The following is a 24,903-nucleotide window of genomic DNA, read 5'->3' as shown; positions in this document are numbered from 1 at the left end:
ATCCCACGCAGCAATTTTTTCACTGCTATGTCTCCTAAAGCAAGGAACATAAAGGAAAGAATAAACAAGTGGGACCTCATAAAAATAAGAAGCTTCTGCATGGCGAAAGAAAATATCAGCAAAATGAAAAGGGAGCCAACCATATGAGAAAATATATTCGCTAATGATATAGCAGATAGAGGTTTGATCTCCAAGATATATAAAGAACTCACTCGACTCCACTCCAAGAAGAAAAATGATCCAATGAAAAAATGGGCAAAGGACCTGGGCAGATGCTTTTCTAAGGAGGAGATACAGAGGGCCCAGAGGCATTTGAAAGGATGCTCAGCATCCCTAGCCATCAGAGAAATGCAGATCAAAACCACCATGAGGTACCACCACACACCGGTCAGAAGGGCCATCGTAAACAGATCCACAAACAACAGGTGCTGGCGAGGCTGTGGAAAAAAGGGAACCCTAGTCCACTGTTGGTGGGAATGCAGACTGGTGCAGCCACTATGGAAAGCAGTGTGGAATTTCCTTAGAAAGCTGAAAATGGAACTGCCTTTTGATCCAGGGATTTCCCTGCTGGGACTATACCCTGAGAACACCAAAACGCCAATACAAAAGAACCTATGCACCCCAATGTTCATAGCAGCACAATTTACAATAGCCAAGTGTTGGAAGCAACCTAAATGCCCATCAGTAGATGACTGGATCAAAAAACTATGGTACATATACACAATGGAATACTACGCAGCAGAAAGAAAAAAAGAACTACTAAACTTCGCGACAGCATGGATGGAACTGGAGAGCATTATGCTAAGCGAAATAAGCCAGGGGGCGAAAGACAAATACCATATGATCTCACCTATAAGTGGAACCTAACCAACAATGCAAAGATGCAAGGAAAATATGACCAGCAACACTGAAAAGAAAAGAAATCAACAGAGACTAGAGGGAAGGGGGGGCAGGGAAAGGGAAGGGAAGGGGAAAGTCAAGGAACATATACCGAGGACTCATGGACAAAACCAAAGGGGAAGAGCTGAGAGACAGGAGGAGGGAGGGGGCAAGGGAAAGAGGTGGGGGGGGGGCGGCAGAGACAAATGTATTTAAAAAGTAAATACATTTAAAAAAAAGACTTTAATCATTTCAAGTTAATTTTTTTTAATTAATTTATTTACTTTTTAAATACATTTGTCTTTTGAGTGGCGTATGTTAGGAGTCCAATTTAATTCCTTGGCCTGCAGGTATCCATTTTTCCCAACACCATTTATTAAAGGCTACTCTTTCCCCACTGAGTATTCATGAGTATTCTTGGTTCCCATGTCAAATATTGGTTGACTATATATGCATGTGTTTATTTTGGGCCTTTTAACTCTGTCATATTGACCTATTTGTCTCTTTCTATTCCAGTGTCATACTGTCTTCATTACTATAGTATTGTAATGTAGTTTGAAATTAGGAAGTATAATGCCTCCAGATTTGCTTTCCTTTCTCAGTTTTAGTTTGGCTGTTTGGATTCTTTCATGATTCCATCACAATTTTTGGATGGTTTTTCTATTTCTGTGAAAAAATGCCATTAGAATTTTAATATTCTATAGTTGGCTTTGGATAACATGGACATTTTGACATGTTGGTTCTTTCAATCAATGAACAAGGATTATGTTTTCATTTATTTTTTTCTTCATTTTTTGAAGATTTTATTTATTTATTTTTAAAGAGAGAGGAATAGAGGGAGAAAGAGAGGGAAAGAAATAGAGATCAGTTGCCTCTTGCAACTCCCCCAACTGGGGACCTGGCCTGTAACCCAGGCATGTGCTCTGCGTGGAAATCAAACCAGCAACCTTTTGATTTGTAGGACAATGCCCAACCCACTGAGCCATACCAATCTAAGCTCTTTACTTTTTTTAATCAATGTCTTACAGTTTTCAGTTTACAGATATTTTTTCCTCCTCTGTTAAATTTTCTCCTAAGTATTCTATTGCATTTGATGTTATTATAAATGAGATCATTTTTCTTATTTCTCTCTTAGCTAGATCAATGATTCTTGAACCAGTGTACTACGAGAATTTTTAAAACATGTAATACTTGACTGCTTAGTCAGGGGCACTGACCTCTTTGTTTTTATTTATTTGTCAAATAAAAGGAAACCAAAACAATAGCAAAAAATAAAAATGAAAATTGACAAACCTCTAAGCAGACTTATCAAGAAAAAAAGGGAGAGGACCCAAATTAATAATATCAGAAATGAAAAAGGAGAAATAACAACTGATGCCACAGAAATGCAAAGGATTGACAGAAACTACTATGAACAATTATATGCCAAGAAATTTGAAAACCTTGATGACATAGACAAATTTTTAGAAATGTATAATCTTTTAACACTGAAGGAGGAAGAGACAGAAACCTTGAACAGACCTGGGGAAATTGAGGCAGTAATCTAGAAACTGCCAACACACAAAAGCCCAGGGTCGGATGGTTTCAGAGGAGAATTTTAGAAAATATTTAAGAAAGAGCTAACCCCTGTCCTTCTCAGACTATTCCAAAAGATCCAAGAGGAAGGAACACTCCCAGACTCTTTTTATGAGGCCAGTATCACCCTAATCCCAAATCCAGATAAAGATCATACAAAGAAAGAAAACCGCAGGCCAATTTTGCTGATGAACATAGATGCTAAAATCCTCAAAAAAATATTGGCAAACTCCATCCAGGAATACATTAAAAAGATTATCCACCACGATCAAGTGGGATTCATCCCAGATTTGCAGGGATGGTTCAATACATGCAAATCAGTAAACATAATACATCACATGAATAAAAGAAAAGACAAAAACCACATGACCACCTCGATAGATTCAGAAAAAGCATTCGATAAGGTACAGCACCCATTAATGATCAAAACACTCAGCAAAATGGGATTTAATGGGGCATTTCTCAACGTAATAAAGGCCATATATGAAAAACCTACAGCCAATATCACACTCGATGAGTAAAAACTGAAGTTTTCCTTTTAAGATCGGGAACACGAGAAGGATGTCTGCTTTCACCACTTGTTTTCAACATCGTATTGGCAGTCCTAGCCACAGCGGTCAGACAAGAGAAAGAGATAAAAGGCATCCGAATAGGAAAGGAGGAAATCAAGCTATCATTGTTTGCAGATAACATGATAGTGTACATAGAAAACCCTGTAGACTCTACCAAAAAACAACTCAACCTAATAAGTGAATTTGGCAAAATAGTAGGATACAAAGTCAACATTCAGAAATCAAAGACATTTTTGTACACCAGCAATGAAGTAGAAAAAGAAGAAATCAGAAAAAAAAATACAATTCGATATAGCAAAAGAAAACTAAAGTACCTAGGAATAAATTTATCCAAAGAGGTATAAGGCCTGTACACAGAAAACTATACAACATTGAGGAAAGAAATTAAGACACAAATAAATGAAAGCATATACCGTACTCATGGATTGGAAGAGTTAATATCATCCAAATGTCCATACTACCCAAAGCAATACTTAGATTTAACACAATCCCTATTAAGATACCAATGATGTATTTCACAGAAATAGAACAGATATTTCAAAAATTTATATGGAACCATAAACGACCCAGAATAGCCTCAGCAATTTTGAGAAAGAAACACAAAGTAGGAGGGATCACAATACCGGACATCAAACTCTACTTCAAAGCCACTATACTCAAAACAATCTGGAACTGGCACAAGAACAGACCCATAGACCAGTGGAACAGAATAGAAAGCCCAGAAATAAGCCCAGGTCTCTATGGGCATCTTATATTTGGCAAAGGGGGCAGAAGCATAAAATGGAGTAATAACAGCTTCTTCAACAAATGATGTTGGGAGAGCTGGACGGCTATGTGCAAAAAAATTGAAACTGGATCATCAGCTGATACTATACACAAAAATAAACTCGAGATGGATAAAATACTTAAATATAAGTCGCAACACCTTAAAAGTCCTACAGGAGAACATTGGCAGCAAACTCTCAGATATCCCACGCAACAATTGTTTCATTGATGTCTCCTTAAGCAAGGGACATAAATGAAAAAATAAACAGGTGGGACCTCATCAAAATAAGAAGCTTCTGCACGGCAAAAGAAAACATCAGCAAAATGAAAAGGGAGCCAACCGTATGGGACAATATATTCGTTAATGATAGATCAGATAGAGGTTTGATTTCCAAGATATATAAAGAACTCACTCGACTCCACTCCACGAAGACAAACAATCCAATCAAAAAATGGGCATAGGACCTGGGCAGACACTTTTCCAAGGAGGAGATACAGAGGTCCCAGAGGCATTTGAAAGGATGCTCAGCATCCCTAGGCATCAGAGAAATGCAGATCAAAACCACCATGAGGTACCATCTCACACCGGTCAGAATGGCCATCATAAACAGATCCACAAACAACAGGTGCTGGCGACGCTGTGGAGAAAAGGGAATCCTAGTCCACTGTTGGTGGGAATGCAGACTGGTGCAGCCACTGTGGAAAGCAGTGTGGAATTTCCTCAAAAAGGTGAAAATGGAACTGCCTTTTGATCCAGCGATTCCCCTGCTGGGACTATACCCTAAGAAATCCAAAATGCCATTTCAAAAGAACATATGAACCCTGATGTTCATAGCAGCACAATTTATAATAGCCAAGTGTTGGAAGCAACCTAAGTGCTCATCAGTAGATGATTGGATCAAAAAATATGGTACATCTACACAACAGAATACTACACAGCAGAGAGAAAAAAAGAACTACTAAACTTCTCGACAGCATGGGTGGAACTGGAGAGCATTATGCTAAGTGAAATAAGCCAGGGAGCAAAAGACAAATGCTATATGATCTCACCTATAAGTGGAACCTAACCAACAATACAAAGATGCAAGGAAAATAAGACCAGCAACACTGAAAGGAAAAGAAACCAACAGAAACAAGTGGGAATGTGGAGGGAGGTGGAAAAGGAAGGGAAGGGGAAAGTCAAGGAACATATAGCAAGGACTCATGGACAAAACCAAAGGGGAAGTTCTGAGGGAGGGAGGGGGCAAGGGAAAGTGGTAAGGGGTAGGCAGAAACAAATGTATTTGAAATAATAAATAAGTTAAAAAAAAACTTATTTCTCTTAGAGACCAGAAAATTACATATGCTAATTAATTTAAAAAAATTATTCTTGTTGTGAGATTCCCTCCCAAAAATATTGTATATTACATTGTTATACAGATATATAGGTTTGTTTCTAGAATGCTCATTTTATTTCATTGATCTACTTGATTATTTCTCTGCTGGTATCATGTTGTTTTAATTAGTGAGAGTTTATAATGGATTTAAATTTTTTAATATTTTATACTGGATTTTGACATTTAAAAAATAAATAAATAAATAAATAAAATCTGCTTTAAAAAAAAGGAACTCCTACCTTTTGCGACAATATGAATGGAACTTGAGAATATTATGCTAAGTTAAATAAGCCAGTCAGTGAAAGACAAATACAATATGATCTCACTTATAAGTTGACTCTATTCAACAAAAGAAACTAATGAACAAAATAAACCATAGGCAGGGAAACATGGAGCAGACTGAAAGTGACCAGAGGGGAGGGGGAAAGAGGACGTGGTGGGAAGAAGGGGATGGGACTAGACAAAGAACAAGTATGAATGACCCATGGGTATGGACAACAGAGTGAGAATTGACTGTGGGAGCAGGGAATGGGGTGGGTTGGGTGGAGGGGGGCAAAAATTTAGATAACTGTAATAGAATAAACATGATTTTTAAAAAATGTAGCAGGAATAATATATTAAAATAAAATTTTGTTCCCTGAAAGTTTGGACCCAAATCATGGGTGTGCAGTATACATGGCAAATTATAATAAATCTAGACTAGTTACAGAAAATCTCAGAGCCACGGAAGGAGAGAAAAAAACATCAAGAAATCAACCTTAACCTGGCTACACCCCTGCCTAAAAATAAGGCTCAGTCTGGGGTCCAGGAGTGTGGCTGGTACAGCCCCACCCCCGCATTCACATCCTTCCTATCAGCATAAGGGCAGGATGCAGCTGGACATGCAGGAGCAGAGAGATGCTCTACATGGATGTCAGAGGGTTCCAATCTCACACACAAAAAAATAAACACAATCAAGGGGTCACTGAAAGAATTTAATTCTCTAGAGTCAATGGGAGAAGCAAACGTTCACAATGGTCTCCATGACACCAAACTTCAGAGGCAGCCCTGACTGATTTGGAAAGACATCAACAGTGAAGGTCTAGCAGGAGGAGGAGGGAGCTCTTATTCCAGCTTAGTTACTTAATTATGAGCATGATGTAATGACACACAACAAGACATCTATAGCTACTATGCATCCTTACAAGTTTCGGTGAGCCAGAATCTATGGAAATACCAAAGAGCCAGAAAAGAATCAAAATCGATATATGTCAAAATGGCATTCCTGTGGGCCACAGGTATTGGGATTGTCAAGCAGTGAATTTAAAACAACTCTGATTACTTGTTAGAAGCTATTAGGAAAACATAGGCAGATTTTGGGATTATAAAGGTAACTGCAGGTGAGGTATATAAACTAAGAAAGGGAATCAAATAGAGAAATTGACAATGGCACAGACCCAGAAATGAATGAATCTTTTAACCCACTAACCAGCAGACCCCTAGTCATGAGGAACTCCAAGTCAAAGTCCTAGTCGGAAATCACCTCAGTCCTGGCCGGATGGCCATTGTAAAAGGACAGAAACTGAAAGTGAAACAGGTCAAGTGTTGGTGAGTGTGTGGGGAAAGGGGGCCCTTGCACACTCTGGAGGGAGACGGAAAATTGTGCTGCCACATGGGAAACAGGATGATGTTTCACCTCCTCTCTCAAAATTTGAAACCCTGCATGATTGGAGCCATGAAGCTTCGGGATATATATTCAATAATAAAAGCCAGTACATGTAAGACCTTTTCAATTGCCCTCTTCATTGCAGCGTTATTCACTGCAGTAAAAATGTGAAATTCACCTTGGTGTCCATTAACTGGTGAATGGATTAATAAGTGCCATAGAGCCATTGACCGAGTATTACACAGCCTTAGAAAAGAGAAAAACCTGTCATTAACCACAACATTGCCAAAACTAGGTGACATGATGCTCTGTGAAATAAAGATATCATTAAAGGCAAATATTGCATGATTCCACTTATACTACAAATTTAAATTAAATGTCATTTCCAGCAGTGTATGAAGGTGCTTGAGGCTTGGGTATGGGGGAAAGGTGATTTCTGGATATCAGAGATCGGTGCAGAATCGACTGCCTTGGATTGTTGCACCATGAAGAGAACCAAAGACAGAAGCTCCTGGAGGAGACAGCTGGTGTCCGAACAATATCAGACCTGGTGGTGTATTCTGTGCTTCACAGGAGCCTGTGGGTGTTTGTTCTTGTGTGTGGAGCTATCCATCCTTCAGGGCCATGTTGAGTTTCAGGGCACTGTCAGTCATCCTGGAGTGCATCTTCCCATCTGGGAATGGGAGAAAAGAACAGAAAGCCCAGCCACTGTTATGGTTCATGGCTGTGTGAACACCAGGGCATTCCCATTTGTTGTCCTGAGACAGCCTCCTTCTAGGTTGAGTGATCACTGAGACCCACCTGCTAATTTTCTTTGCTGAGTAAAAGTCCATTCATGGCTATTTCCCTGTTCCCTTATTTTCAAACTAAAATGGCATTTGGCTGGTTTGCTTCTTCTAACACAAAAAGACTGTAATTATTTGTATACACTTTTATGTGAATGTAAAATTTATTCTTCTAAAGTGAACACTTCCAGCCAACTGCTTAGATACCTGTTATGTATATATTAATTCCATAAGAAATGGTGATGCACTTAGGTAAGGAGGAGAGGACCCCAGTCATTGCTGATATGTCCTCTACAAATGGACAGCATCGCCACCAATGTGACTAATGTGTTGTGCTGACACTAACCTTAGGTATGAACGCCTACCTTGCACCAACATCACATGCCTGCCTGAGGTGAAAGATCCAGTTGCTTTTCATGCTCCAGGGAAGCTTACCTATAATATGCATATTTACATTTACATTTATAAAGAATTGGGACTCACATTATGACCAGGAGATGTCCCAAATTCCCATGAGCTGAGGTTTCAGGCAACAGACACAGGAAAGCTTCTTTCATACCTAAGCCTGATTAGTTTGCTTAGGACAAAGGTGGCCAGGATAAAAGACCTCTGCCCCAGCTCCAGAAGACAGTAGACAGGTGGGAATGGCTTAATTTTCTCTCCTTCGCTCTTTGTTCCAGTCAATCCCTCAGTGGAATAGATGGTGCCCACTCACATTTTTGAAATGGGCCCTTCTGAAACACCAGTTCATAGGCTATGCTCACCTGTAAGCAAGCTATGTTCAAACCCATAAAGAAATTTTCAGCCAGAACTTTGGGCACCTTATGACCCAGTCAAATTGAAATAAAAACCAACTGTTGACAACAGATTTATTTAGGGGAAATGTTTCCAATCAGAGCTAATATGTGTGTCAGATAGAAGAGACTCTTTTGCTTTCAATTCACCATGGTGATTGCTTTCTTAGGTGTCTACATGTGCAATATCACATGGAGAGGAATCTCCTGGGCCAGAGATGGAACCAAGCCTTAACCAACATGTGCCCTGTTCCTGTACACCCCGTGGACCCTGGGCACCCCTATTGGTTGCATCCCCTCCTGCAAAGAATATTGTGTATGGGTTTTCCCTAACTTCTCCTCTCCCTCTCTCAAGGAACAATACAAATCTGGGTCTTTGGCTCTCATTTGAAGATGAGCAATGCTTTTGGAATCATCCCTTGAGGACAATGAAGGATGTCCTTCATTGAGGCAGCACATTCTTTTGTGTGACTGTTTATTTTGTTTCTTATAGCACCTATCCACTCTGGCCTCTTTCCTAGAGGCTGATGGATCAAGGTTATATAATAGTCACTGAATGTGGATCCAGAGCCTTTGCAGGAGAGTCTCAGAGACACCCAGACTCTCTCAGGTGACCCTTAGACTCCACTGTTGCATCTTACATTACACATTTACAGACAAGATATTCTCATTAAGAGAGATACACAGACAAAATCAATTCCTAGGATTCTTTTTAATGTTACCATTTACAAGCATCAGATCAAGTGCCCATCTCAGCTTAAAATTTATGTTGCTTCCTCTTCATGTGTTAACTGCATCAGGGAATGTCACTGCCAAGTGGGAGTTCCAGGACCCCTCTCCCAGAGGTGCATGGACAGTGGCAGGGCTTGGTGTATCAGCATTGGGGAATGACCCATTGCCATGTATTATTCCTCATATGGACAGAGACATGAAGAATCCACCGATGAACGCCCCTACTCAACTCAGAGGGACAAGTAACCTTGTAGTGATAGTGGAGATTTTTAAAATATGCTGGTTACTCTGTGTGCTGTACAGTTAATGCTGTTGTTCATTTATACCATTGATCAGTTTAACACAATTACATTTATAGTGATATTACACACACACACACTATTCAGACTATTCAGCTCACAATAAATTCCCTGTGTGACTCTGTTCTTGTGTTAACACACAGGGAGAAGTTCATCCCCAATGCCAACCTCCCAAAGGCTGAGGGCTGTGGATACTTCAAGGGCTGCTGCTTGTGCTTTCATCTGCACACTGAGGATCCATCAGCCTCAAAAGAAAGAAAGAAAGAAAGAAAGAAAGAAAGAAAGAAAGAAAGAAAGAAAGAAAGAAAGAAAGAAAGAAAGAAAGAAAAATAAAATAAATCTGGGAAGTAGGAACGAACACATGTAGAGTTTTTCAACTGTCCTGAACATCATCTGTTCTTAGCCTCTTCCTCCACTTCCTCAATGGCATAAAGACAACAAGTGACTAAGATGCATACAGCACAATAATAGTTATTCAGTAAGGTGTTATTATGATCTAAATGCCACACTGCCATTATTATATACAATCTCTGGGAAGTTTGAAAAATTAACATTTTTAGTTAAAATGATAAAACCTAAGTAAGCCTTCATAACACTTGGCCAATGCCTCTCCTAAGTGGTGGTAATGGCCATGCTTATAAGAGCACACAAGCCATGCCCCTGTTATGCGGTGACTAGGAGGACTATGCATTTATGGATCTTATATCCAGTGAAACATGGAACCGGCTTCATGATGATGTTGTAAAAAACAAAAAGGTTTATGGATTAATACCACATCTAATGCTGCTTCCCTTATAAATTTCCTAAGGAGAATCCTGTGACATTCAAACAGGAAAATTCATCTTTGGAAGAAAAGATGAGAGAAAAACTGCCCTTGGACATCACTGGAAATAAAATCATGCTGTACAATTCAAAATAACTATTTAAGCATATGGCCAGGGTGTCAATACTTGTGGTCATGTTACACTAAAATGTTACTCAGTCCTAGAAGCTGTAATAAACTACTGTGCACTGGGTCATTGGCCAACAACAAAGATTTATTTCTCACAGATCTGAAGGTGAGGAATCCAAGATAATGTGCTGGCACATTTGATGTCTGGTAAGAACGTGTTTACTATTTGGTTGTTGGTTCGCTGTAATCTCAAAAGGTGGATGGAACAAGGGAACATCCTCAGTCCTCAGTTATAAACACCCTGATCCTGTTCATGGCAGCTCCATCCTAGGACTGAAGCTATTCCCAAGGCCCCACATTCAAACACCACCACATGGGCCTCGGTTTTAATATGTGAGGTTTTGAGTGACAAAAACACCATCTCATAGTAACAACAAACAAATCAAATCATGGCTCTGCCCAGTGGAATGAGACTCCAGTGGAGCTCTCCAAGCTGTGGATTCCTGTAATCTACTGGAAGTGTCTCACTTGTGGGAGCAGAATGGGAACTCAAGTCCTATAGAACTAGCTGATGATGTTGTAGAATGGAAAGCTTCTTAGACTTTGAACTAAGAGGTACTTATAATTTATCATTATTTCCCCCTTATTGCATACATGTAACCATTATTCTTATTTTCTAGGGACTAAAAGTTTTTGCCCATCATATCTGATAGCTCCATGTTCTCACTCATGTCTCCTAGTCATTTGATGAAATAAGGAGCCAGACTATAGTTTTTATGTTCTCATAATGTTAAGATTCACCTTTATCTATCATGCTGCACACTCATGGGGCAACTGAAGTGAAAAAGAAGATTTTCCTTAGTTTCAAGTGGTTGGGTGATTGAAATCACACACACCCCTCCTCTGAGTAGGACCCTCCCCATCCTTGACACAGATGAAAAATAAAAACCTAACTAGACTGCTTTCCTGTCATGATCCAATCATTCCTGACTTGCAGAAAAGTATTTTCTGTTCTTGAGAGGCTCCTCAATGAATCGACAAGTTGTTCATGGTCCCTCTGTGTAGGACATCCTCACCCTAGCCATCTATACCTAGAAATGGTGAGGAGTCTCTCTATCTCCACATGATATCAACTGTTATTGGTGTCCTGGACATGGAATCAAATCAATGACCATCACCACCATGACCTTTGTTGTTCGGCGTTGGATATATGTGCTTCTGGTGTCTGCTGTCCAGCATGCGTGTGCCCTTCTGCTGGCTGGCTTGGACTCTGAGCTAGGTGCGGCTGCAACACTGTTGGTGCCCTTGGAACCTCTGTTTGGATTCAGCTGATGTAAGTCAGAAGGTGTGATAATTCATTAGGATAGAAGTGAGCAAATGCATGTGACACTCTGATTTGGAACATGACAGAATATTTTCCTCCTGTGACAACAACCCTCTGTAGTTCAGAACTTAAGAGGTCGGCACAAAATTGTCAAGAGTGGGGGCTCCCAGAGGGAAACTGCTGTGGGAAGAATTAACTCCACACTCGTCAGGAAACCAGCCTTAACCTGCACCTGCAGCTTCTCTCAAGCTGATGTCTGTGTTCAGTGTGACTTGAGTTTCCCCTGGTGTCCTGAGAATCCCCTGCAGCCCAGCTCTCCTTTCTCCTTCAGGGAGATTTTTGCTTGGGCTTACACTGACTTCCCCTCACTGTGTCTGTGGTACAGTAATACACAGCCATGTCTTCAGATCTCAGGCTGTTCATTTGCAGGCAGAGCATGTTCTTGCCATTGTCTCTGGAGATGGTGAATCTGCCCTTCACAGAGCTGGCTTAGTATGTGCTACCACCACTATATATTGCTGAGACCCACTCCAGTCCTTTTCCTGGAGCCTGGCAAACCCAGCTCATAGCATAGCTACTGAAGATGAATCCAGAGGCTGCACAGGAGAATCTCAGAGATCCCCTAGGCTTTGCCAAGCCCCCCTCCAGACTCCACCAGCTGCACTTCACATTGGACACCTGCAAACGCAAAGATGTACTGGTCAGTAAATTGTCACTTGTACATTGTTTTTGTCAAGAATATCCGTTCACACACTCATTGTCTCTTGTTCTCCAAGAATTTCCTTTTAAAATTGCAACAAGGAAAACCCAGTTGAACCCAAACTTCATGGTGAGTGGGCTGCGTTTTGATCTGATGAGATACTGGGAACACCTGGGAACCACAGGCTGCGTTCCTGTCCCACAGCTGCATGGTTGGAGCTGGGCTGCTTTTCATGAGGTGAGGATCCCTATTTGCATAGCTTCCTGCTATATATGGCCTCTGTGGTTGGATATTGATGTGAATAACATAGTCCCAGAGTGTTACAAGTCTAAGCTTCATGTCTTTCGAGAATTACTCCCCACAGTTAAGCCTATAATTACTCAAATACCTCAACCACTCCAGGAGATGGGTACGTGGCCTAGGAAAGCAAATTGTCATAAACTAAAGGGATTTAAAATGAGAGATACTTTTGAAAGTCAACAGTAAGGAACTCACAAAAAAGAAAAAAATTCAACACTCATGACCAGAAGGGGAAATTATAGTGGTGGAGGTTCAAGATCTGGTGATAAGAAGTTATATCTGAACCTATTCCTTCTACAAAGTAATAAGAATATGAAGAAAGAAGAGAATATGACCCTAGTTATATAAACCCACAGTTGCAGGAGGTGGTGAGTCTGTATTGGGACTCACCACCCTTCAGGGAGATTTTTGCCTCGGCTTACATTGGGAGACAGAAGCATAAACTCTACAGAGAAATGGACAGTGCTTCCAAGTCACATTCCTTCAGTGGAGTTTGGGCTGAATGTACAGCAGCCTCACTGCCTCATTATTGTTTATTTGTTTGTTTCCCCCTAGGCTCTGTGGTTAAACTAGATTCAAACACTCCAGATACAGAAAAATACTCAGTTAGATTTGGTCTGTTTTGTTGAAGGTTTAGGTAGAAATTGGGGAGTAAATGTGTTGAAATATTAAAAAGTTGATTACAGAAAATGCTAATCCAAACCACTAATAGAAAATACCAATTATAAATAAAATCACAATTGATATGAAGAACATTATTTATCTTTATTCATTGATTACAGAATGAATAAGTCATTCAAATGGCCTCTCATTACTGAGGCTAGTGGATAAAACAGTATATTGAACTACAGTCTTCAACTTGGCACTGCAGCCGGACCTCACCATCAGGATCTGTGTCTACATGAATGTGTGACATAGCTTTAATCAAGGAGCAAGAGAGACAGTGTGTCATGGTCCCTGGTTCTTTGAGGGTTACCTTCAGAAGAAGCACCACCACTTCCTTACAGTCCCTATTCATGTCTGAATGTGACTCATGGGAACCTGTCACCATGACCACACACGCGGGGCATTCAATGAATTGAACCTGATATGATGAAAATATAAACTTACAACATGGGAAAAATTAAATAGTGAATAGGGATGAATTACTGTGGATGGTGAATTACCCTAATTTTCGCAGACACATTTGCTCTGACTCCAGTATCTATAAGGATAAATATGTGCAGACAGCAGAGCCAAATTTGTGAATGGTTCATTTGTCATTGGAATATAGTACTGGCCGATTATGGGTCTTCCATTGCCAAAAGTGTCTCTGTGATTTTTCCTGCTGTGTGATGGCATCCAAACTGGCACAGGGAGAGGGACACTCACAGAGCTGTTATCTCAGATGTGTAGACTTATTAAGATACCACCCTGAGTGAGCACAGAAAGAATGCTTTGATTTCATCGATGGTTCTGGCACCAGGAACAACAGTCAACCCTCGACTCCTTTGCCAGAATATCATATCTGTGATGATTGGCATGACACAAGGTCGTAGAAGTTCATCCTTAGCTTCTATGTATGTATATTTCCCCAATAACTGTTCCATTGTTCAGAAATAAAGGAACTGAGAACTTGGAACTGGCTGGGAGACACTGTGGTCCAAATCCTCAAAGGTGACACCCCCATAAACTGCCTCATTCAGAGGACAAGGAAGCTCCCAATTTGTCCAAAGCACATTCACGACAAATAGCAGGGGTACTTTTAGAAACATCTTCTCTGCCTCTTCCTTGCAGTGCATCTGGTCTCGAGAAACATTTCCCTGAATTCGTTCTGTGTACATAACAGCCTCAGTCCTGGGGCACATTCTGATTGTTTGTGAGGAAGTCAGAAGGCCCATAATCCTGTCATCTCCTCAGACCAGTCCAGCAACTCAATTCCTCAGAGTTTGTGAAAAAAGAAATAAAAGGCAAGTGAGTTATCATGCTATGCCTTCTGTACAGTAATATTCCAGCCTGTCTTTGTCTGTCAGACTGCTCAGCTCTATGTAGGTTGTGGTTTTGGATGTCTCTGAGGTAATGACAACTCTGCCCTAGAACTTATGTTTGTTCTTTGTTTTACTATCATCAGTGTTAGTTTGTCTCATTCACTCAATCTCTTTTCCTGGGGCCATTTACACCCAGTGTATCCAGTAGCTCTTGAAAGTGTATCCAGAGAACTTGCAGGGAAATGTCACTGAGGCCCCAGGTTGCCTCATGACAGCTCCAGACTGCACCAGCTGTACCTCAGGGTGAACACCTGTTGAAAGGAGGCAGAGGGGGTGGAAATCCCCTTTGACTGCCCTTGGAACCCTCCTCAACCTAAGAATAAAGAAACCACTTACCTGGACCCATGCCACCAAGTAGAGGGCTCTCTAGTTCTATCACATAGTGAAGGGCTTTGCCAATAGGACTTCTGTAGGGCAGAGTGTGGATGAGGGTGATGCTCTGGGGACACAGGCAGATTCTCATGTACCCCACTCTACCTCTTCTCATTTGCATATTCATGAGGTAGATTATTTCATACCTGAAATCATGACCCCACTTGAGAGAAGCTAGAGGACACAGGACAATGTTCAGAGGGAGATTCAGAGTCCACATCTTCATTATTAGTGTTGTAGGATATCTGGCTCTTTCCAAGTCCCTTAATGCTGTGTAGACATAGATTCTCCCACCATGAACAAACCGCCTGAGCACACTCTCCTCATTCAGATCTCACCTTTGTGCACCATGGAGGCTATGTAGATCAGCTCTGGACTTTAATGATAAATGTCTTATTGCTAGATCAGTGGGTCTCCAAAGTGCAGCATTTAATGAGTTAATAAACCTGCCCCATCCCCAGTATCTTACAATTCAGATATAAATGAGCCACAGAAATAGCACTATTGACTGTGGTTCTCATGCCTTATCAAGTGGTAAATGCTGTGATTCCACAGAATGTTTACAGTCTCCTCATGCCCAACTCACATAGATGTTTTGAGGGAAATAAGAAGACCCATGCCTAACTGGAAACCGCTTTCCATCTCCGTCTGCAACAACAGCTTTTATCTGGGATAGCAGCCCTGAGCTCATGTGTTCTGTGTCCCTGGCAGCTCAGCCTGTGCATTATAGGGGAGGGTCCTGTCTGGGCTCACAGGGTATGGACCGCTCACCATATCTAGTCTATAATGAAATGCTGAGACCTGACTTGAGAGTGCTCCCATAGAGACATCCTGTGATTTGACATCTCTGTGAAGGCACAAATGCCCTTTCTAAACCCCAGTGACTTTATAAAGAACCTAATAGTCACAGTTCTTTGAAGCCACCAGGGATCTCCTTCCTTGGACCTTCCTGAGATGCTGCCTCAGCCAACACCACTAAATCTGATGCTCTCCAATGCTTTGGGCACCTCTGGTTTCCACAGGTTGCTACACTGCGGTGTCTAGATTGACAATGTTCTGAATCATCCCCTTAGATGGGACATCTGCCTTTCACAGATGCAGCATAATGTGTCATTGACCATAGCTTCTTTCTAATATATACTCACTCCCATCTTATTTTGTTGAGCCTGTAGCATAGATTATAAAGTCAGTTCACATAAATCTATCACATTTCAAAGAATCACAGACCCACCGAAAGACAGGAAAAGCTGCAAGGACATAACTTAGATGTGGACACATTCCTACTTCAAAATAGGTCTCAGTCCATGTTCTGAGAATTATGATGGCCCAGCCACTCCACCACAACCATGACCACCCTGTAAGAACAAGGTGTGAGATGCAGCTGAATAAGCAGGAGCAGAGAGATGTTCTGTGTGGGACCCAGAAGGTGCCAACTCCACACCGAGGACAGAACACAAGAAAGGATTAACTGCAAGAATTGAATTCTCTGGAGCCAATGTTAGAAACAAACTGTCACAATAGTTTACATGGTAACCAAACCTCCAGAAATGGCCCTGACTGATTCACAGAGATGTCCACAGTGAAGGTCCAGATGGAGGAAGAGGGAGTTCCTGTTCATGTTGAGTTAATTGATTACAATACCATGACACAGGGCACCAGTCCTTAATAGCATGCCTACATAATTGGTTATTCTTCAGATCATACTAATCTCTTCACCTTTTACTTTCTAGAAGATCTGGATGCACCACAAAATATGGTAATAACAATAAGAAAGACTGAACTCTTCACTGACACATGTCCAAATGACCTTCCCATGGGACTCAAGTATGGGGATTGTCACACCTGATTTAAAAGAACTTTGATTCATTGTTACAAGCTAAAAGGGAAAGGTAGACAGAATTCAGGGTTGTATAGGTAACTGAGGATGAGTGATGGAAACTAAGGGAAAGAATCAAATAAGAAAATACATTGATGCAGACATAGAAAAGAATCTATCAACAAGCCCCAAAGGAGGCCTATAGTCATCAGAAACTCCAGATCTGTGCTCCAGTAGTAAATCACCTCATCCTCTGCAGGACAGCTACTTTAAAAGGACATAAAACTAAAGTGGAAAAGGTCTAGAGTTGTTCAGCTTGTGAGGAAAGGGAGCCCTTGCACATTCTGGATGGTAAAATAAAATTATGCTACCACTTGGAATACAAGATGTTGGCTCAAATGCACAAAAATTTGAAATTCTGAATGATTGAATCATGAAGCTTCAAGGTGTCCATTTAAATGTTAAAAAATCAGGACTTGGAAGAGGTATTTTTACTGCTGCATGATTGACTCCATCACTATGTAAAAATAACAAACAAACAAACAAACAAACAACTGAATAAGTAAACCTCAGTGTCCATTAGTGGGTGAAATGATAAAAACATGCTATGCACTAACAATAGAGTACTCCTCCATCTCAGAGGGAATCCTGCCAGTAACCACAATGTGGTTGAATCTCGATGGCATTGGGCTCTAAGAAATGATGCTGTAATGGAAAATCAAATATTGTACGATTCCACAAGTACTAGGGGTGAAATTGGATTTCACTTTCAGCAACTTTATACTGACTTAATTTACACTCTTTGTCTTCTGTGCAACCTCTTAGGCAGGACACTTAGGTCATTACACTTGTTCCTTCTGAATTTTCTCCTAATCATCTTTTTAAAAAACATTTTGTTTATTTATAGAAAAGGGGAAGGAATGGAGAAAGAGAGAGAGAAAAACGTCAATATGTGTTTGGTTCTCACACAATCCCTACTGGGAACCTGGCCTGCAACACAGGCATGTGCCCTGACTGGGAATCAAACCAGCAACTTGTATTTCACAGGTTGGAACTCAAATCACTAAGCCACACAAGTCAGGGCCCCAAGTTGGCTTTTAAGTTATGGATTCCTCTCTTATTTCTCCTTCAAGCCTTTTCTTGCAATTTTAGAATTAACACCTGTCTCTCTATATATCTGGGCTCTGGCCTCCAGAGACATTGGTACCATTACCAGTGACCGGGCCACCCAGCCCTTTTCTGACCATTGTCTGACTTCATCTTGCCACGGGTTTGTCCATCATGATGCTCTTCAGATCATGGGCCACCTGAAGGTACTCTCAGCACATGTGTGAGTGGATAAAGGTGCTCTGAAGTAACTCATCAGTTTTGTCTCCACCTGGCACAGCCCTGCCATGGAAGATATTCTATATGACCTAAAATCACATGTGTGCACTACATATCAGCTCAGAGGATGGCTGAGGCCAGCTTCAAGTCACCTGAGTGTAACTTGCCTTGGGTTCTCATGAAGGGACAGACACAGAAGCTGAACATGAGGGGATGTGGGAGGTGCATTTAAAGCAAAATGTAGCAGGGATAGAAAGGAGAGAGCAGAGCCCGATCCACATGGAGTTTCATGCCTGGGACAGACTTGGTGGGAGTTTGGAGAATAGAAGACAGAGAGTGATGTTGGGGTGGGTTCTGGGGATTGGAGTTGAACAGCACAAGGTAGGCAGGGATTAGCTTCACACCCAGGTGGTCTCATGATCCTCATGGGTGTTGCACGTTAGGCTGAGACATATCATAGAACTCTCCCGCAGATCTGAGTTGAGACCCACTCACAATGCTGCTCAGAAGCCCTGTCACAGGGCTCCATCTCTGTGCTGGCTTCCTGCTTCCATCTTGGGGACACACTGAGAGCTGCTTTGTCCCCAGACTCAGTGCTTCTCCATCTAGGACACTGATGGGAGTAACAGAAAGGGTTGATACCTGTACCTCAGTATCCAGCCATTGGAGGTGAGGCAAGTGGCTCACTGCCACCATAGAGGACAGCGATCATCATGGGACAGGAGCATGGGGTGATCATTCTCATGTGGGATGGCCTGTGCTGTGTGAAGAAGAGGGTGTGACTAAGCACATGGAATCAGATCAGCTGGCTCAACCTTGCACTGGTGTGTGGGGGGATCACCCTCAGACAGGGGCAGTGAGAATCCCCCACATGTATTGTCTGTCAGCCAGGAAAAGCAGGCCCTCTAGAGACAGGGTGACAATGATGACCCAGATGAGCAAGAAAAAGCACTGAAAACACAGTTCTTTGTTACTTTATTGAAGCAGAGAATGTAAGAAATTATAGGACACATAAAAAGAATTGGGAATTGACTGAGGGGACAATAAAAGGAGAGAGATCATTGACCTCAAACGGAAGTGTATCTGCAATCCCTAGGAACCAGCTTCTAAGCTGGACTCCTCCACATAGTAGCAATGATGCCCCCTTGTGTCTTGGGAAAAAATTCTGGTGTCCTGAGTTCCACCTTGGTTTCTCAGAGGTTTCTGGAGTCCTGAGCACCCTCTGTCACCCTGCTCTCCATCTTTCCTCAGGCAGGTCACTGTCTGGGCTCACTCTGACTTTCCAGATGGATTCATGTACAGCCTCACCCTCTGCCACACACCTGTGTCTGTTACCTAGTCCCCTCAGCTGCCCCATCCAGGGTACATATTCTGCAATAATCTCCTGTGTAGCCAGTAGCCGATGCAGATGGTTTGGACCAGGCTCCACTGAGGATCCTTCCTTTCTCCATTCCCACTGACAGTTGTCCATGAATAGGGATGTGAGGCTGGCAGAGGGCCCAGTCATTCTGAGGACACTGCTCTTCATCCTTGGGCTCTGGGCACAACATTCTAACACTCATCCTTCATGTTGCTACATGCCCAGTAACATGGTGATTCCATGAAGAATCTCCACCACCGTAAGGCTGCTGTCCTAGAGACTGAGTTTTTGGGTCCAGAGAAACTTCATCCGCATGTGGCACAGAAAAGGTTCTGGCGCCAAAAATTGGTGATGATGCCTCAGGTTGATCAAAGGGCCTTGCACATGGACTAACCCTTGGTTCTCCTAGACTGTTACTACCTCAGCTCTCTGGATGAGCTCCTCTCTCTACGGTCACTGTGGATATATGCTATGGGGGTATGAAAGGTGTGAAGAATTTGGATGACCTGGCCTATGAAATTTAACCCGTAAAGAGTTTTTGAAGGCTTGAACATGTAGCTCCTCAGGCAGTGGCAGACTCCAATGCAATGGGACTGATGTATATGCTGGGGTAAAAAGAAGAGAACCCCCCTCACCTCCCAGTCTCTCAAGCAAATGCCAGTTCAGCCTCCACGATCAGCAGTGAGTTCTATGAAGACCACCTAAGAAATGTAAAAGGCTATCTTATGAGTTCCCACTTGGTATGTCAATGTGTTAAAAAGAGCCCAAGTTGTGGTAAGTCTGGGTATTTTACTTGATGCTATGATACAAAGTATTCATGTAAGATACTACAACAGCATCATAATGATTTATAATGTTAGACAGCCAACGGCCATGAGCAACTAGGTGGTGCCAGGGACTCTGTTTTATGAAAATTTTGCAGCCAACATTTATAATCCTCTTCAGCCACATTAACCCTTAACTGTGATTAGAAATGGGTCCTATGAACTTGGATTAACTCCATTTATATATGATTTATGCAAAAATACTAGCCTCCTCTTGCTGGGTGTTCTATCAAAACATCATTTATTGTTATCAGTTATAGACAGTCAGTTAATCTTGAGAAGTGTTGTTCTGTTTTGTCATGAGGAAACGTGTTTGCCAGGGGAGGGCCACCCATGTCAGGTACAGGTACCCAGTGTTGGTAGATACCTTCTGTAACTGTTCCAAGGTGCATACTGAAAATATAGTTAATTAAGTAGAAAACACTGAAGCTCTCAGAGTCAATCCAATTATTCAAATGAAAGGATATCATTTGCTGATGTGGAAACTCTGTGGTCAACGATGGAGATCATTGTGACTGTGGATCTTTCAAGCCTTGTGACAGCAACCAGTGCTGCAAAAGTGACTGCAGCTTTACATCTGGAAATGTTTTTGTAACACAGGCAGGAATTGCAGGAATTGAACCTACTCACCCCCGTGGATGCTCTGCAAACCAATCAAAATCTCATGTAACCTTCCAGAGCACAACTGTGGGCCAAGCTCCATGTGCCCTGATAATGTGTATCTGCAACATGGAGCCTAGTGCACCAAATAACTACTGCTGTCATTGGAAATGGTACTGACCACTCTACGCCCAGCATGGAGTTTTTTGGGGAAGGTGCAATGAATGGTTGAGACACAAGGTGTAGCATAAATACAAAGCAACACTGATTGGACAGTGTAGAAGTAATCAGTCCTACAAACTATTGAGTGTGCTGACTCTGATGTTAGCTGTAATGCCTACAGCATGCCAACATCACACACCTGCCTCAGTAGCAGCAACATATTGGATTTCGTGTGTCTCTGATAGAGACGTCCTTGTATTTTGGTGGGGATTTACAGCTTGAGACAACGGCAACTGATGTTGGTCATGTGGGACCTGACACACCCAGTGGTGGTGGAGAAGTTCTGTGTCAACAACTCATGCAATGTTTCTGTGACTGCTGTAAACTATGAGTGTCTATTTTCAAAATACAACCTCAGTGGAATTTGCAGCAATTAAAAGAATTGCCATTTCCATATAGGCTGAGACCCTTCATGGTTCACCCAGAGAGATGCCAGAGTAAGGGTGGGCAGAGGACCACCTCCAAGAAGAATGTGAGCAGTGACATGAAGTGATACGTCAGTGGTATATTTGAGGGTGGTTTTGGGAACATGTATGCATTACTAGCTGCCAGCCTCTTATGGGTGGCCACCAAAATATAAACTGTCAGGACCACTAGAGTCAAGAAAGTGATAGCTGGTGAAAACTATGACGCTTTCTGACCCTTGTGCAACTACAGGTAACAAAGAAGAAATACCTGTGAAAATTCACCTCAACCAGCTGCAGATCCAAAGTCTACATTTCTCCATGTGTGATGGGCCTCTGCAGTGCATCACAGGGGAGTGAAAGAAATGGGCGTTTTCCCCGAGATCTCCAACATAAATCTTGAAAACTACATGATGGTGTTTCTACAGCATTACAGGTTTTCAAGAGGCCTCCCTGGGCCTGAGACTCTGGCCTGGAAAGGAGACCAGGTCAGTAGCTTGTCTGGACCTGTGACCTTCTGTTTCATTATTAGGGACTGTTGCCACATGTTCCTTTATGGCCACTCCCTGAAAGATCCCCATGATCAGGCTCCTAAAGTCTGAGGTCATCCTCAGTCTGTAGGAAGCCACTTCTTCTTTAACAAGTCAGGTTCAGGGAGATGGGGGTATCATTCCTACCTACAGAGTCTGCTCCCCAAATGTGTGGCTGTGTATGGCATGGTGAGTGTGTAGCCCACTGTCTCCTTAGTGACACCTGTTCTAAACTGGAGAGCACACTTCTCCGTGCCTGGGCTGCAGTCCATCAGTGACATTGTGCCCCAAAAGAGGGACTGTGACCGTCAGAGCCGCTGACCCTCTGAGGGAGCCCAGGCAAGGTCATTCCTATACCTTATCTGCACCTTTCAGAGAGGGGTACAAAGTGTACAGGCTTAGCTACGTTAATGCCAGGCACCATCCTCACAGCAGGCTTTTGGTGGTGGACAAACAGGCTTCTTCATTATCTAAAGTGTTTCCAATAAAGTAGTAACTTTCCATACAATATGAAATTAATAAAAATAAAAATTTGTATACACTAACAGTTTATTTTAATTTATAATTAGTGTATTCTATTATTATCATATTTCCCCATTACCATTAACGCACTTTATACCACCATCCTCCTGGCAATCACCTCTTAATTTCCATGTCCATGGGTCCTTTTTAAAATATTGTTTCCTCCATGCCACACAGGTATGGCCTATGCAATTTAAGAGTCAAAAACACCCACAAATGCAAAGACCAGGGGAGCTCTTGATGGGCAGACACATTCGAGGGTCTTTAGGAGATGATGTTGGGACATGTGACTGTGCACAATCTTTAAACTTCTTGCTGTGACAGGTCATGTGGTGGGAGCAGAAAAAAGAGATAGAAGGTAAAGATTAGACTTAGGGATAATTAGTTTGGTAGGTGACAGTGGGTTATGTTGGGGAGACTTTCCATGTCCACCCAGTAAATGAGGAAAAAGAGGGTGATGTGTGGCAGGGAGGACAGAGACCTGAGCAGTGGAGGACTTAGGGTACGATCACAATGACTGCAGTGCAAGGTGTGCCAGTCTGTAGGAGGGAGACCTGTGAGGACATTGTGTGCATGTCGGTGGACAGAGAGGCTGAGCTCAGCACACAGGAGCCTGAACAGAGCAGTACCCTTCTTTGTGGGAGATGTTTCCAAGAAGGGGGAAGGTGAGAGCACTCAGGGAGGTTCATTGCCAAGGAAGGAAAAGGGCACACAGCAGTGTGGTGAAGGAAATGTCCCCAGGGATGGGGTGGATTGTCACATGCAAACAGTATCACTTCTTCCATTGCTGTCTGTACTGAGAATGTGTGAAATCAGAGCTACAAAGATGGAAGAAGTGTCACTGGATGCAGCTGAGAGTTTTAAGAGGAAATCCCTGCTCCCAAGGGGAAGCCCCTTCCTTCCTCACCAGGCCCACACCTGTTCCTCTGTTTATTCTGTGGTAAGTGGGACTTCAGCGCCCCCTACAGCCCAAATATTTTGTGTCCCCCAGAGAGGTTTTTGTCTGAGTTCACACAAACTTACCTTTACTATGCCACTTGCACAGTAATACATGGCCATGTCTTCGGTTCTCAGGCTCTTCAGTTCCAAGTAGGCTGTGCTTGTGGACTTGTCTGTGGTAAAGGTGGCTCTGCCCTGGAACTTCTGTGCATAGTATGGAATATCAAAAGAGGTGTAAACCCACCCTATCCATTCAAGCCTTTGTCCTGGGGCCTGTCGGACCCAGTGGACACCGTTGCTGGTGAAGGTGTATCGAGAGGCCTTGCAGGAGACCTTTACTGTGGACCCAGGTCTCCTCACCTCAGACCCAGACTGCACCAGCTGCTCCTGGCAGTGGACACCTGTGGAGAAGAGAAAGAATGGCTTAAAATGACCCTTTACTGCCCCTGGTTCTCTCTCCAACTCTAGGACTGTGGATCCCTTGACCTGTAGCCACTGCCACCAGGAAGAGGGCTCTCCAGCCCCAGTCCATGTTGAGGGGATGAGTCTTCAGGACTTCTGTAGGTGAGTTTGTGACTGTGGGTGATGTCTCAATGTACAGGCTGGCCCATATTTAAGAGAGTCTACCACTGCTTATTTGCATAGCCATGAGCCAGAGCACTTCATAGCTGATTATTTGACTCCACCTGGAAGAATGGAGAGGGCACAGAGACCATGCTCAGTGGGAAACTCAGGGTTCAAGTATACATAATGTTATTGGACATAAGTCCCCTGCTATGTCCCTGAGCTCTGTGTAGACATAGATGCTCCAAAGGAGGAACAATCCCCCTCATGGAATGCTCCTCATTTTGAACCCACATTCAGGTGACACAGAGACAATCTGGACTTTGTCTGGCTTTGGTAGCTGCACGCCATATTGCTGGGTCAGTTTGTCTCTAAATATCTGTCACTAGTGAATTGAACAAATCACTCCTTTTTCTCCCACCTTACAATTCAGATGTGAAGAAGCCATGGAAATACCACCATTGACTGTTCTCATGTCTTCTTAAGTTTGGTAAATTCTCTGATGGAATAGGATATTTACAGACTTCTCATGTCCAATTTTATTTAGATGATTTTTGAGAAGAGGAAGACCCAGGCCCTCAGAGAAGATCCTGCAGCAGCTCCGTCTGCATCATTTACTAGGGCACTGTCCTTGAACCTGTGGTTTCCATGTGTTCCCTGATGTCTGCCAGTTCCGTACAATGGGGGATCCTGTTTGGGCTCACAGGCCATGGATTTGTCATGGCTGAATGCTGACTTCAGGATACTTCTTGGGGACAC

At 42.5% G+C, this 24,903-nt stretch overlaps 1 gene segment (V, D, J or C); it reads right to left on the bottom strand.

Annotated features, from left to right (window-relative positions):
• Positions 1–7,417: 7,417 nt before the first annotated feature.
• On the bottom strand, positions 7,418–24,112 carry LOC129069705 (immunoglobulin heavy variable 1-3-like). The segment is given in 4 exon segments: positions 7,418–7,485; positions 15,002–15,104; positions 23,665–23,981; positions 24,067–24,112. Coding segments are annotated over 4 exon segments (534 nt in total).
• Positions 24,113–24,903: the final 791 nt, after the last annotated feature.

Source organism: Pteronotus mesoamericanus, unplaced genomic scaffold (assembly GCF_021234165.1).
Source record: "Pteronotus mesoamericanus isolate MK-2021 breed Mesoamerican mustached bat unplaced genomic scaffold, CSHL_Meso_final contig_238, whole genome shotgun sequence".
NCBI classification, from domain to species: Eukaryota; Metazoa; Chordata; class Mammalia; order Chiroptera; family Mormoopidae; genus Pteronotus; species Pteronotus mesoamericanus.
The sequence above is the reverse complement of the archived record's forward strand: the minus strand, read 5'-3'. Positions and strand labels throughout refer to the sequence as shown.